The sequence below is a fragment of the Akanthomyces muscarius genome, chromosome 6, assembly GCF_028009165.1.
Source record: "Akanthomyces muscarius strain Ve6 chromosome 6, whole genome shotgun sequence".
NCBI lineage: Eukaryota > Fungi > Ascomycota > Sordariomycetes > Hypocreales > Cordycipitaceae > Akanthomyces > Akanthomyces muscarius.
Genome location: NC_079246.1, coordinates 1,764,735 through 1,776,378, shown reverse-complemented (window position 1 = coordinate 1,776,378; position 11,644 = coordinate 1,764,735). Strand labels below are relative to the sequence as shown.

The 11,644-nt window shown below is 54.1% G+C and overlaps 3 protein-coding genes across 3 annotated transcripts; 2 read left to right on the top strand and 1 right to left on the bottom strand.

Moving 5' to 3' along the window:
• Positions 1-92: 92 nt before the first annotated feature.
• On the bottom strand, positions 93-1,110 carry LMH87_000616 (uncharacterized protein; the record flags this gene model as incomplete). The annotated part of the gene is made up of 2 exons (XM_056198549.1): positions 93-750; positions 842-1,110. The coding sequence occupies 2 exons, from the start codon at positions 1,108-1,110 to the stop codon at positions 93-95; spliced, it is 927 nt and encodes a 308-aa protein (XP_056055489.1).
• Positions 1,111-2,262: 1,152 nt separating this feature from the next.
• On the top strand, positions 2,263-3,679 carry LMH87_000615 (uncharacterized protein; the record flags this gene model as incomplete). Its single annotated transcript, XM_056198548.1, has 2 exons — positions 2,263-2,847; positions 2,906-3,679. The coding sequence occupies 2 exons, from the start codon at positions 2,263-2,265 to the stop codon at positions 3,677-3,679; spliced, it is 1,359 nt and encodes a 452-aa protein (XP_056055488.1).
• A 1,345-nt stretch (positions 3,680-5,024) lies between these two features.
• On the top strand, positions 5,025-11,597 carry LMH87_000614 (uncharacterized protein; the record flags this gene model as incomplete). Its single annotated transcript, XM_056198547.1, has 5 exons — positions 5,025-5,125; positions 5,730-6,050; positions 6,107-6,207; positions 6,269-11,197; positions 11,251-11,597. 5 exons carry the CDS (start codon positions 5,025-5,027, stop codon positions 11,595-11,597), a joined length of 5,799 nt encoding a protein of 1,932 aa, XP_056055487.1.
• Between the last annotated feature and the right edge of the window lie 47 nt (positions 11,598-11,644).

The following is an 11,644-nucleotide window of genomic DNA, read 5'->3' as shown; positions in this document are numbered from 1 at the left end:
AACTCGCCGCCCTCGTGTTTGCCACTGGATCTTCTCTCTCATAGTAATACAAGCTGTTTCGTCTCTTGGCTCTTGACGTCAGAAGATGCACTTTATTTCAGTGGCTTGATGCCCTTATGAATGGCGGCCACGCCACCCGTCAGATTCTCGTATCCACAACCTGCAACCTCGAAGCCAGCATCCTTGATCATATCCCTGAACTCGTCCTGGCTGGGGAAGCGCTCAATGCTCTCGACGAGGTACTGGTAGCTGTCGCGGTCGGCGGCGACGAGCTGGCCGATGAGGGGGATGGCGCTGAAGGACCACTGCTTGTAGATGGCGTTGAGCAGCGGGTTGCCGACCTTGCTGAACTCCATGCAGGCGAAGACGCCGCCAGGCTTGAGCACGCGATGGGCCTCGCGCAGGGCGGCGGGAATGTCGGTGAAGTTGCGGATGCCAAAGGCGACGGTGTAGAGGTCGAGGGAGCTGTCGGCGACGCTGGCGGGTAGCTGCTCAGCGTTGGCCTCGAGCCAGCCGAGGCACGTCTGGTGCGAGGCGGGCAGGCGGAGGGAGCGCTGGCGGCCGACGTCGAGCATGGCCGGGTTGATGTCGGAGACGGTGACGTGGATGTTGGGGTTGGCGTTTTGGCTGTGCGCGTGCTCGACCATGCGAAAGGCAATGTCGCCGGTGCCGCCGGCGACGTCGAGGATCCTCTGCGGACGGCCGAGGGGCGTCGTCGCGCCGGGGTTCAGCGACGATACAAAGTAGTCCCTGTAGTGGAAAGGAAAGGACAGAGTCAGCAATTGTTTCTCATTATCACGAGAGAGGTTCTCGGCAGGGGAGGCCGGCGGTGGGTGCGTACTTCCACAGACGGTGCACGCCAAAGGACATGAGGTCGTTCATCTTATCGTAGGATTCGGCAACGCTGGTGAAGACGCCGGCGACGCGTCCGGCCTTTTCGGCCTCATTGACCGTCTCGAAGCCGAAATGTGTGGTGCGGCCCTGCTGCTGCTGCCGCTCGGTGTCGTGGCGGCGGGCCGCCGTGGTGCTGATTTGGCGGATGGGCTGCTGTCGCGCAGCCGCGGCGCGCATAGAAGCGGCGCACGTCCGCAGGCCATGTCTCGAGGCCATTGTTGTAATTTCCCCGTGACGGTGTGTTCTGTGTTGGAACTCGGCCGATTGAGCTTGTCCCTCCCCGATGGAAAATGGTATGGGTCGATTGAGAGGTCGATGCCGTGCCTGGATTTTTTTTTTGGACCTTTGCGGCTCAATGCAGTTACGCGGGCTCCACTGCCGCTTCGTTCGGTGCAGCTCTGCTCGATCTAGTGCACCGACGATCTTGGTTTATTATGAACGGGTTCGTTTGGTTATGAGATGGCCCGAGAAGATCTTCTGTTGAGGCTGGAATTTGTGCAGACAAGCTTCGGGTTGATTTGCCAACGCGGTGTTGCTATTTCTTGGCTGATGCTTCAGGCTCCGGCGCCTCAGTAGGTGGCTCAGCGCTGAATGCAGTCGCTGCCTCTGAATCCGCCTCGGCGTCTTCCTCCTCTGCTTCTTCCTCGTCTCTTGCTCTCTTGGCTTGCACCGTGTGCACTAAACGGTTGATCAAAAATCGCAGCCCAAAACCTACAAGGGCGACAACGACAAGGACCACTAGAATGGTTACCAGGAGGCCGGTTTTGGACGTGGTCATTGTTAAGCCGACAGTTGGCGATGCACCGATTCTTGTCGACTAGGAACGAACGACTATTGTGAGTATTACAAAATGGGAATTTTCTACCCAATTCATATTTTGACACTCATTCACTGTTTTGTTTTGTGCGAGAGGCTGTAAGCAAACGACGCCGCCAGCTGGCGGCGCACACTGCTGTGTACATCGATGCAGTGCCAGCATCACAGTAGCAAACGGACGAGTAATCCTGATAGCAGGCTTGCAAGTATACGCAAAAATAAATTTCTCCCAACAGCCAAGCGTTCTAGGCACTAATTACGGTGTTGTTGCTCGGCCCAGCCCGCTCGCAGCGGTATTGTGCTGACCAAAGTCTTGGCCGGTTCTGGTGCCGCAACCCACGCTTTCGGCCTACGGCTTAGCGGGTTCAGTCGGCTCAAAGTGACGTCGCTCTGTGTCGGCTTCGTCCCCAATCGACCCCAAACAACCACCACGAGCCGAGCAACGCCATTTCCCCAGAATTTGAATTCCCGTGCCGCTGCGGGCTCTACAACTACACACTCTTTTTTTTCTGCATCACCCACGAGGCGGGATACGGCTTCAGACGACACACAATGAAGGCTCGCATGCTGCAACGAGTACAACTGCGTGGGGCCACGGCCGCCGTCGCCAGGTCGCGCGTGGCCGCCCTTGTCCCCGTCCGCGCTGCCAGCAGCGTCTCGCAGCGACCCAACTCGGAGTTTGTCCAGTTCCCCGGTGCGCTCAAGAGCGCCTTCACACACAGTCTCAACTTTGAGAACCCGGAATCGTACAAAGCCCTGCCCACGTACCGAGTGGTCGACCAACATGGCGTCGTTGTTGACAGTTCTTTTGAGCCGGACATTGCGGAGGAGCAGGTTGTCAAGTTGTACAAGGATATGCTATTCATCTCCATCATGGACTTGATTATGTTTGATGCTCAGCGACAGGGACGTCTTAGTTTTTACATGGTCAGCGCCGGCGAAGAAGCTGTCAGCGTGGGAACGTCGAGCGTGTTGGACCCCGAGGATGTCGTCTTCTGCCAATACCGCGAGCAGGGCCTGTTCAAGGAGAGAGGCTTCACAACCAAGGAGTTCATGTCGCAACTATTCTCCAACAGAAACGACCCCGGCAAGGGCAGAAATATGCCGATCCACTACGGCAGCAAGAAGCTTAATGTGGTACGTATTTTCTTCTTGATCAAGAACTTGAAGTGCAGTAAACTGACGGTGGACACAGCACACAATCTCGTCACCTCTAGCCACGCAGCTGCCGCAGGCTTCCGGCGCGGGATATGCGCTGAAGCTACAGAAGATGCAGAACCCCGAGTCCAAGGCTCGCGTCTGCGCCGTCTTCTTCGGAGAGGGTGCTGCCAGTGAGGGCGATTTCCACGCCGCCATGAACATTGCTGCCACCAGATCCTGCCCGGTCATTTTCATCTGCCGCAACAACGGATACGCCATCTCTACTCCCACCTTGGAGCAATACCGCGGTGACGGCATTGCTAGCCGTGGTATCGGCTACGGCATCGACACCATCCGCGTTGATGGCAATGACATTTGGGCCGTCCGCGAGGCCACCAAGAAGGCCCGCGAGCTCGCCCTTCAGGACGGCGGCAAGCCTGTGCTCATCGAGGCCATGACCTACCGCGTCTCCCATCACAGCACCTCGGACGACTCATTTGCGTACCGTGCGCGCGTCGAGGTGGAGGACTGGAAGCGCCGAGACAACCCGCTGACGCGCCTGCGAAAGTGGATGGAGGCCAAGGGCTACTGGGACGAGGCCAAGGAGAAAGAGGCCCGCGACGCGCTGCGCAAGGAGGTGCTCAGGGAGTTTAGCGCCGCGGAGAAGGAAAAGAAGCCGGCGATGAACACCATGTTTGAGGACATTTACGATGAGCTGACGCCGGGGCTCAAGGCGCAGATGCAGGAGCTGAAGGAGCTGATTGACAAGTACCCTGACGAGTATGACGTGGGTGAGTTTGAGGGTGGAAAGGAGACGCTGAAGTCATAAACGAGTCAATGTATGAAATAGAAAAAAAAGAGTAAACTTTGGAAAAACAGAGTAAATATATAGACGCAAGTCAGGAAGTAGATCGCGCAATAATTCTGGAAGAGCTTGTCGGCCGGTATGAGGTGTCTGTACATGGGCAGTTTCCCATCGAGGTTTGTCGCGTGTGACGGGCACTACAGTTGCCTGTGTTGTACCATATTCCTCAGTAGCGTCTTGACTATATTATGATAAAGAATTGTGTGTTATTTTACGGGGCTCCTACTTCGGTCACCTTTTCCCGTCTCATGGCCTTTCTATTTGTCTTGTTCTTTTATTCTTCTTGTTTTTCTATTCCATATGTCCTGCTTTCATTCCCCGCAACTCCTAGAATTTACGGACAGGGGTGTTTTCTGTGTCATAATGCACAAGACATTTCTTCTTTCGAGGTACAGGTATGAAAAGACAAAAGTTGCACCTGGATGGTTCCGATCATGGGCAAGGTGTCGAGCTGGCAAATATGTAGCGAGCGCCCAGCCACCACCTACATATTCATCATGGTAGTTACCTTGTGTTATGGCCCTGTTCGGTCAGCGATGGACCGCGGGCGCTAAGATTCCCCACCACGCCGGAGCCGGAACCCGATTCATGGTGACAATCAGGCTGTCAGCGGGCTCACCAGCGGCCAGGGTTCCCAGGGGACTGGACTCGCTATGGGCGAATTGCCAGGCCCTGTGGTTACTCCAGCGGGGATGTACCTATGAGCCAAGTGCCCCCGATGATGAAACAGATTACAGAGCCATCTGGTACATTCTCCGAGTCGTGCGCGCACACCATCCAGTGTCTCGATTGTGCCTCCAGTGTGCAGGTATGGCCCGACAGAGGACGTATTATTAAGCCTCGAGGACAGCTAATAACACATTGTCTTGTATAATTTCCATCCTGAAAAATGCAGCAATAATTAATTATGCAGTAAATTGCATCATACAACGGCGAATGCCCACAATATATATCTGGAGCAGGCCCTACCTTGTGCCTTCTTCTTAGGCACCGTCGTAGCTGGTGCCGATAATAAAGTGCTGTGCTCTGGCACCTCTCCTACCTAATAAGACACCTGACCGCCGCACCGCGCACCATCTGCCCGCACCAACTGCTACCCGCACACCGGAGGCCAGACTTCACGACAACCACCACACCTCTCCTCTTCCTCCTCCACGCCCACGACTTCGCCATTCATTCTCGTCTGCCCTTCGGCCTCTCTCTACGCACGCGCACCAACGACCCGTATATCATCGACGTAGCCAACGGCGAAACACTCTGCTGCCCGCTTCGAGCTCCGCGCCAAATCTACTAATGGCGTAGTCCGGGCATGGCAGAACGAACACCGGCAGGCGATAACCCAGTGCCACTTTCTCCAGACGACGCTGCTACGGCCAACAGCGCAGGTTTGACGCCAGTTGCGCCTCAGAGGTACGCCCCCCGTCTCTTCAACACCTGCGAATCCTGTGTTGTGCCATCCCCTTCGTATCGCTTCCCCCTTGTGCATCCTCGACATCCTGGCTGTGACGTTGGGTGCCTCGAGCCACTGCTACCTACCTTACCTTTCGGCCGGCCGAGTCGATTCACTGTCATCATCCTGTCGGCTCCGGTCTTCAAGGTCCCAGTCACCTCCAACTGCCAACAAATTCGCCGCACGCGATTCCCATCTGCCGCCTGCTGGCCCAACGCCGTTTGACCTCTTCGTCCTGTTTGCCACAAACGCAACAAGCCCACAATCAATTCTTCCTCGACCCAGCGTCACATGTGCCCAACAGCGAGCGTTTATCACAAACGCCCAAAACTCGTCCCCAGCTTCTTTCCACAGCACCATCCCAATTTTCTTCTCGCGGGCCTTTTCAGTCTCCAGCATGTGCTTTGGAGACATCCTGCCGTCTCGTTCTTGATAGCCCTCTGCCAGTGCAATACCCTTGGCTCCCCAGCCCTCGACGTTGTAGCACAGCATCCCCCCTGCTTCGTCGGCCTATTCTGCACGCACACAAATTTTCTCGAATAATCAGTTGCTCATGAGTCCCAGAATTACCAGGTCGTCTGCCCGTCAAGCTGCCAGCCAGGTGGCCCAGACTTCGGCGGCGCCAAACGCCACGAGACCTCTCTCCGATTCCGCCAATCGCTCGACTTCCCCCAACACCCCTCTGCTGCCTCCTCGCAACAAGCGCAAGGCTTCAGTAGGCTCCAAGCCGCCGGCCACCATAGCACGCCCCAGCTCCTCGGACCGGAGATCTAAGAGGCAAAAGATACCCGAAGACACGGCCACCGCTTTGCCTCCCAGTGCAAACACGAAAGCACCGCCTAAGGTTCGGAAAGGAAAGGCTTCTGCTATAATGGACGGCTCCAGGTGAAAAGCATATTGTGTTCTTCCTGTTGCTCTGAACGCATGCTAATGTCTGTTAGTAATCGCCCTGGTCTTAGAGAAGCCACACATGACCATTCGCCGTCCAACACTTCGAATAGACGGGGCAGCCGCAGTAAAAAGTCGACCCATAGCCCTCCAGGTGAGTTTCTGTACACATCGTGATACAAACCTCCGTATCAAATATTCTAACCACTGAATAGACATTCAGGATGAGCATTCCCCCCTCTCTCGACGTTCTAAGCGTCTCGCCGCCGAGGCAGATGAAGACATCGTCATGGGCGGTACCGGTGGCAGCAAAGATGATCTTGAGTCAACCCACCAAGCCTCCACAAAGCAAACAAACAACGCCGACGATAGCGAAGACCCCGACAATGACGAGGACGCAGATGAGCACCACGGCGATGAGGATGAGGATGACGACGACGACGATGACGACGACGAAAACGATCACGGTGATGCCTTTGGCGACAACGATGATGGTGACCCTTTTGGCGCATTCGGGGCCGCAGGATTGTCCAATACCCTTCGTGCTCTGACAGGAATGATGTCGGGCTTAACGGCTCGTTTACGTGAGCTTCTTAACAGCCTTCGTCAAGATGATCTCTCCGTCCAGGTCATTGCTTTGCAAGAGTTATCTGAGCTTCTATTGGTCTCGAACGAAGACAACCTCGCTGGACACTTCTCCCCCGATGCTTTTGTTAGGGAGCTAGTCCAGCTGATGAACAAGGAAGAAAGTCCAGAGGTAATGCTCCTTGCTTGCCGCTGTCTAGCCAATTTGATGGAAGCTTTGCCTGCCAGCGTGGCAAATGTTGTGTATGGGAATGCCGTGCCAGTGCTGTGCTCTAAGCTTCTAGAGATTTCGTTTATCGATTTGGCTGAGCAATCACTCAGCACTCTGGAAAAGATATCCGTCGAGTATCCTTCCAGTATTGTCCGTGAAGGTGGCCTCACAGCCTGTCTATCATATCTCGACTTCTTTGCCACGAGCACTCAGCGAACTGCCGTAACTATTGCGGCCAATTGCTGCAGAAATATTCCTGACGATTCCTTCCCGGTCGTTCGAGACGTCATGCCAATTCTTCTCAACGTCTTGGGTAGCAACGATCAGCGCGTTGTTGAGCAAGCTTCGCTCTGTGTTTCCGGCATTGTCGAGAGTTTCAAACACCAATCCTCGAAGCTTGAAGAGCTTGTCAGCGTTGATCTGCTGCGTGCTGTTTTGCGCTTGCTGGTTCCTGGAACGACTAATCTTATTGGGTCTAGCATCCACACCCAGTTCCTGCGCGTCTTGGCTTTTACTGCTCGGGCCAGTCCTCATCTTTCTGCAGAGCTCTTCAAGCTCCATGTTGTCGAGACTCTATACCAAATTTTGACTGGTGTTTCCCCACCAAGTGGTACAGAGGACGTTGCATCCAAGCTCGACAGCGTCGTCATTATGCAGGCCCTTATCCACCGGCCGCGCGAACAGATCATTGAAACTCTGAATGTCATTTGCGAGCTACTTCCTGGGCTCCCCAAGGACGCCGACCCGTTGTATGGCGATTTTGTCGAGTTTCATGGCCCAGTTCCAGAATCAACCACGGCTGCAGACGACACTCAGCAGTCTCCTGCTGAAAAACGTCTATCGCTTCTCAACGACTGCAAAGATGAAGTTAGACGTTTCGCTTTGATCATATTCCCTACCCTGACGGACGTCTTTTCAAGCACAGTCAACTTGAGCGTTCGGCAAAAAGTTCTCCAAGCACAGATAAAGATGCTCTCAAACCTTGACGAAAAGATCCTTGAGGAATCTCTTGTTCCTGTGCCATACGCCTCATTCCTCGCTTCTATTCTTTCCCAGCAAGATCACCCCAGTCTCGTCATGCTTGGCCTGCAGGCTACGGAACTACTTCTCAGTCGTCTCGACAGAATATACCGTTACCAGCTTTACAGGGAAGGCGTCATTCTTGAAATCGAAAAACTCTCCACCCAGGCTCTCGAGGAGTCAGTCGATGACCCAGCTAAGAAAAGCAATGGCGACAATGGCAGAGAAAGCTTACCCACATCAGAAGACGATAACGATGAAGTAGACGATGATGATCATGCCAATGAAGAAGGTGATGACGACGAAGAAGAGGAAAATGTTCAGATTGAGCAGGAACATGGTGAACCCGAGATCGCCGAGCCCGAGGATGAAGAGGATGACGGCCAGGATAACCAAGAGCAAGGCGAAAACGCAGGCGCTGAATCTCCTGTTAGCTCCGGCTCGTCCTCTTCCTCTGAACCAACCGCGCCTCCACGCAGATATCTTTCGGATTCTCGAGCTACAAAGATCCGCATCTGCCAGGTTGCAAAGAAGTTCCTAGAATCTCACGAAAATCAAAATCACAGCCGCGATATGAAGGCAAAGGCGAGCCTTATTCTGGAAGGCCTTACGAAGCTGGCTGATGATCTAGAGGCTTTCTACTTGCGGCGCACAGCGGCTGATTTGTCGCCATCTAGTGGAAAGGCTCTGTTTGCTCGACTAGCGGCCCAGTTCGATACCGATGTGCTGGAGAGTGTGACAAGTGCAGAGCTTCTTTCATCCGGCCTTGTACGATCTTTGGTAGAAGTATTGAGCAATCCCGACGAAGAACTGGGTCGTTCGGCGCAATCGACCTTCTTGGAAGTTTTCATGGGCAAGAGTATGAAGTCCAAGCCGAAGACGGCAACGGCTGAGTCTCCAGCGACGCCATTCAGCATGATGATCCACAAACTTCAAGACTTGCTCAGTAGGTCAGAGCATTATGAAGTTGTCACCGTTCATCACAACACCTTTGACGGAAACCGCACCAGCCCAGCTTCGATGCTCGGTAAGCAGATTCGTCTTCGGCTTGTGGCTGACGATGACTCAAATATTCCTCGTCCGTATAGAAACATAATGGTTTCTATACATGCGATTGCCACATTCAGGTCACTTGATGATTATCTACGCCCACGCATCAGTCTTTCTGAGCGCCCACGCGTTGCAAGACGCGATGGACTGACCCAGGCTCTTGCTGCGATGGCCGGCCTCCCTCTGGGCGGTCCGCCTGGCTCACGCCTTGCTGATAGCTCTCCGTTCGCTCCTGGCTCAGTACCTCCCCCTCCTCCTCCTTTGGCCGGGATGCCACCCGGTGCACCACACCTGCGACGCGCGGTCAGCAGCAAGCCACCGCGCCATCCCACCACCCCTACAAACGCTGACCAAGGCGGGGGGCCTTCACGCTCTGGAAAGAGTCTGAGAAGATCTTCTCGTCGCCAGGCGCCGACATCTGAAGCTCAGTCTCCTGCTAACCCTGCCCCCGATGACGAGGGTGAGCAAAGCAACCTGGAGTGTGCTGACGAAAAGCAAATCAGCGACGATGATGAAGATCTCGCAGATGCTAGCGCTCTGGATGCGATTGTTGGTGAGCTTGAGGATATGGACGAAGAACCAGATGCTCCTAACCCCGACGACCCCTCCGCTGTTGACTTTGAGGTTGCCAAAACTGGAGGCGTGACCGCTCGCAAGGAAGACGGTACCAAGGTCGCAACCCCGTCGAGCACTGATAAGCGTCCCACCGAACCGAAGCAAACTCCGGCAACTTCTACGCCAGCTGGTTCATCGCGACCTATGTCTTATTCTTCGGCTCTGCAATCTGTTCCACAGGACTGGCACATTGAGTTCTCCTTGGATGACAAGGTGATTTCCAACGAGACAACAATTTATCGCGCGGTGTTCATGTCTGCTAGCAAGGCCGAAGATCAACACATTAGCCGCAGTATATGGTCTGCCACGCATCCCATCAAGTTCAAACGAGTTCCTGGTCCCCCGGGGGCCGAATCTACTGCCGTTACTGCAAACACTGAGACGGAGTCCGAGTCTCCAGATGGCATCCCGGCATCGCTCGCCAAAAACCCTACCACAGCCTCCATCCTTCGTCTCCTGAACATTCTGCATGAACTCAACGAAAACATTGAGGACGTTTTAGTTGCAACCGACCAGCAGTCTGTTGGTCTCAACGTTGAGCCGCCTTCCCAGTTTGTCAGCACAAAGTTGACAGCCAAGCTCAACCGCCAGCTGGAAGAGCCGCTCATTGTGGCCAGCAGATGTTTGCCCAGCTGGTCTGAGGACTTGGCTCGGCTCTACCCATTCCTCTTTCCGTTTGAGACGCGTCATCTCTTCCTTCAGTCTACCTCGTTTGGATATGCCCGATCGATGGCAAGATGGCAGAATGCGCAGGCTGAGGACAACCGCCGAGATCGCCACAATGAGCGCCCCTTCCTTGGCCGCCTGCAAAGGCAAAAGGTCCGAATTTCTCGCCTCAAGATTCTCGAATCGGCTCTCAAGGTCATGGAGCTGTATGGCGCTTCTCAGAGTATACTCGAGGTCGAATATTTTGAAGAAGTCGGTACCGGTCTAGGACCGACCTTGGAATTCTACTCTACAGTTTCCAAGGAATTCGCCAAGAAGAAGTTGCGTCTCTGGCGTGACATTGATAACACTGGATCCGACGAATTTGTGTCTGGTCCATCTGGACTCTTCCCTCGACCACTAAGTGCGGAAGAATTGAGTACACCTAACGGAGAACGTGTTTTGCACTTGTTCAAGATTCTTGGGAAATTTATTGCACGCTCCATGATTGATTCGCGCATCATTGACATCCACTTCAACCCAACCTTTTTCCGCATCGGTGATGCTGCTGCAGTAGGTGTGAAGCCATCTTTGGGCGCCGTCAAGGTCGTCGATCCCGGCCTTGCAAGATCGTTGAAGGCAATCAAGAAGTACTCTATTGCAAAGAAGGAAATAGACGAGCATCCGAGCCGAACGCCGGCGCAAAAGGTCGCTGACACCGAAAACATCTCCATCGACGGCGTGCGATTGGATGATTTGTGCCTTGACTTTACCCTTCCTGGCTATCCTGGCATTGAGCTAGAACCGAACGGGTCACAGAAGCGTGTCACAATTGACAATGTCGACGCTTATCTGGACAAGGTCATCGACATGACACTTGGTTCGGGTGTGCGTGTACAAGTCGAAGCATTCAAAATCGGCTTCTCACAGGTATTCCCGTATGACGCGTTGAGCGCCTTCACTCCTGCCGAGCTGGTCGCGCTCTATGGCAAAGTGAATGAAGACTGGTCACTTGAAAGTAAGCTAGGCTCATATTTTACCACATTGAACACGAAGTTAACCAATATCCAGCCCTCACCGATTCCATCAAGGCCGACCACGGCTACAACATGGATAGCCGCAGCGTGAAAAATCTGTTGCAGGTCATGAGCGAGTTTGACCTGAGCGAGCGCCGCGAATTCCTTCAGTTCATTACGGGAAGCCCGAAGCTTCCTATTGGGGGTTTCCGCAGCCTCACGCCTATGTTTACTGTCGTCTGCAAACCAAGCGAGCACCCATATACTTCGGACGACTACTTGCCGAGTGTAATGACCTGCGTCAACTATCTCAAGCTCCCCGACTATACCGGCCACGATACCATGAGAAAACGGCTGCTCACCGCTATGAAGGAGGGCCAAGGCGCCTTCCACCTTTCCTAAATTTTATGTTTTAAAATATGGGCATTTTCACCACTCTACTCTTTGGT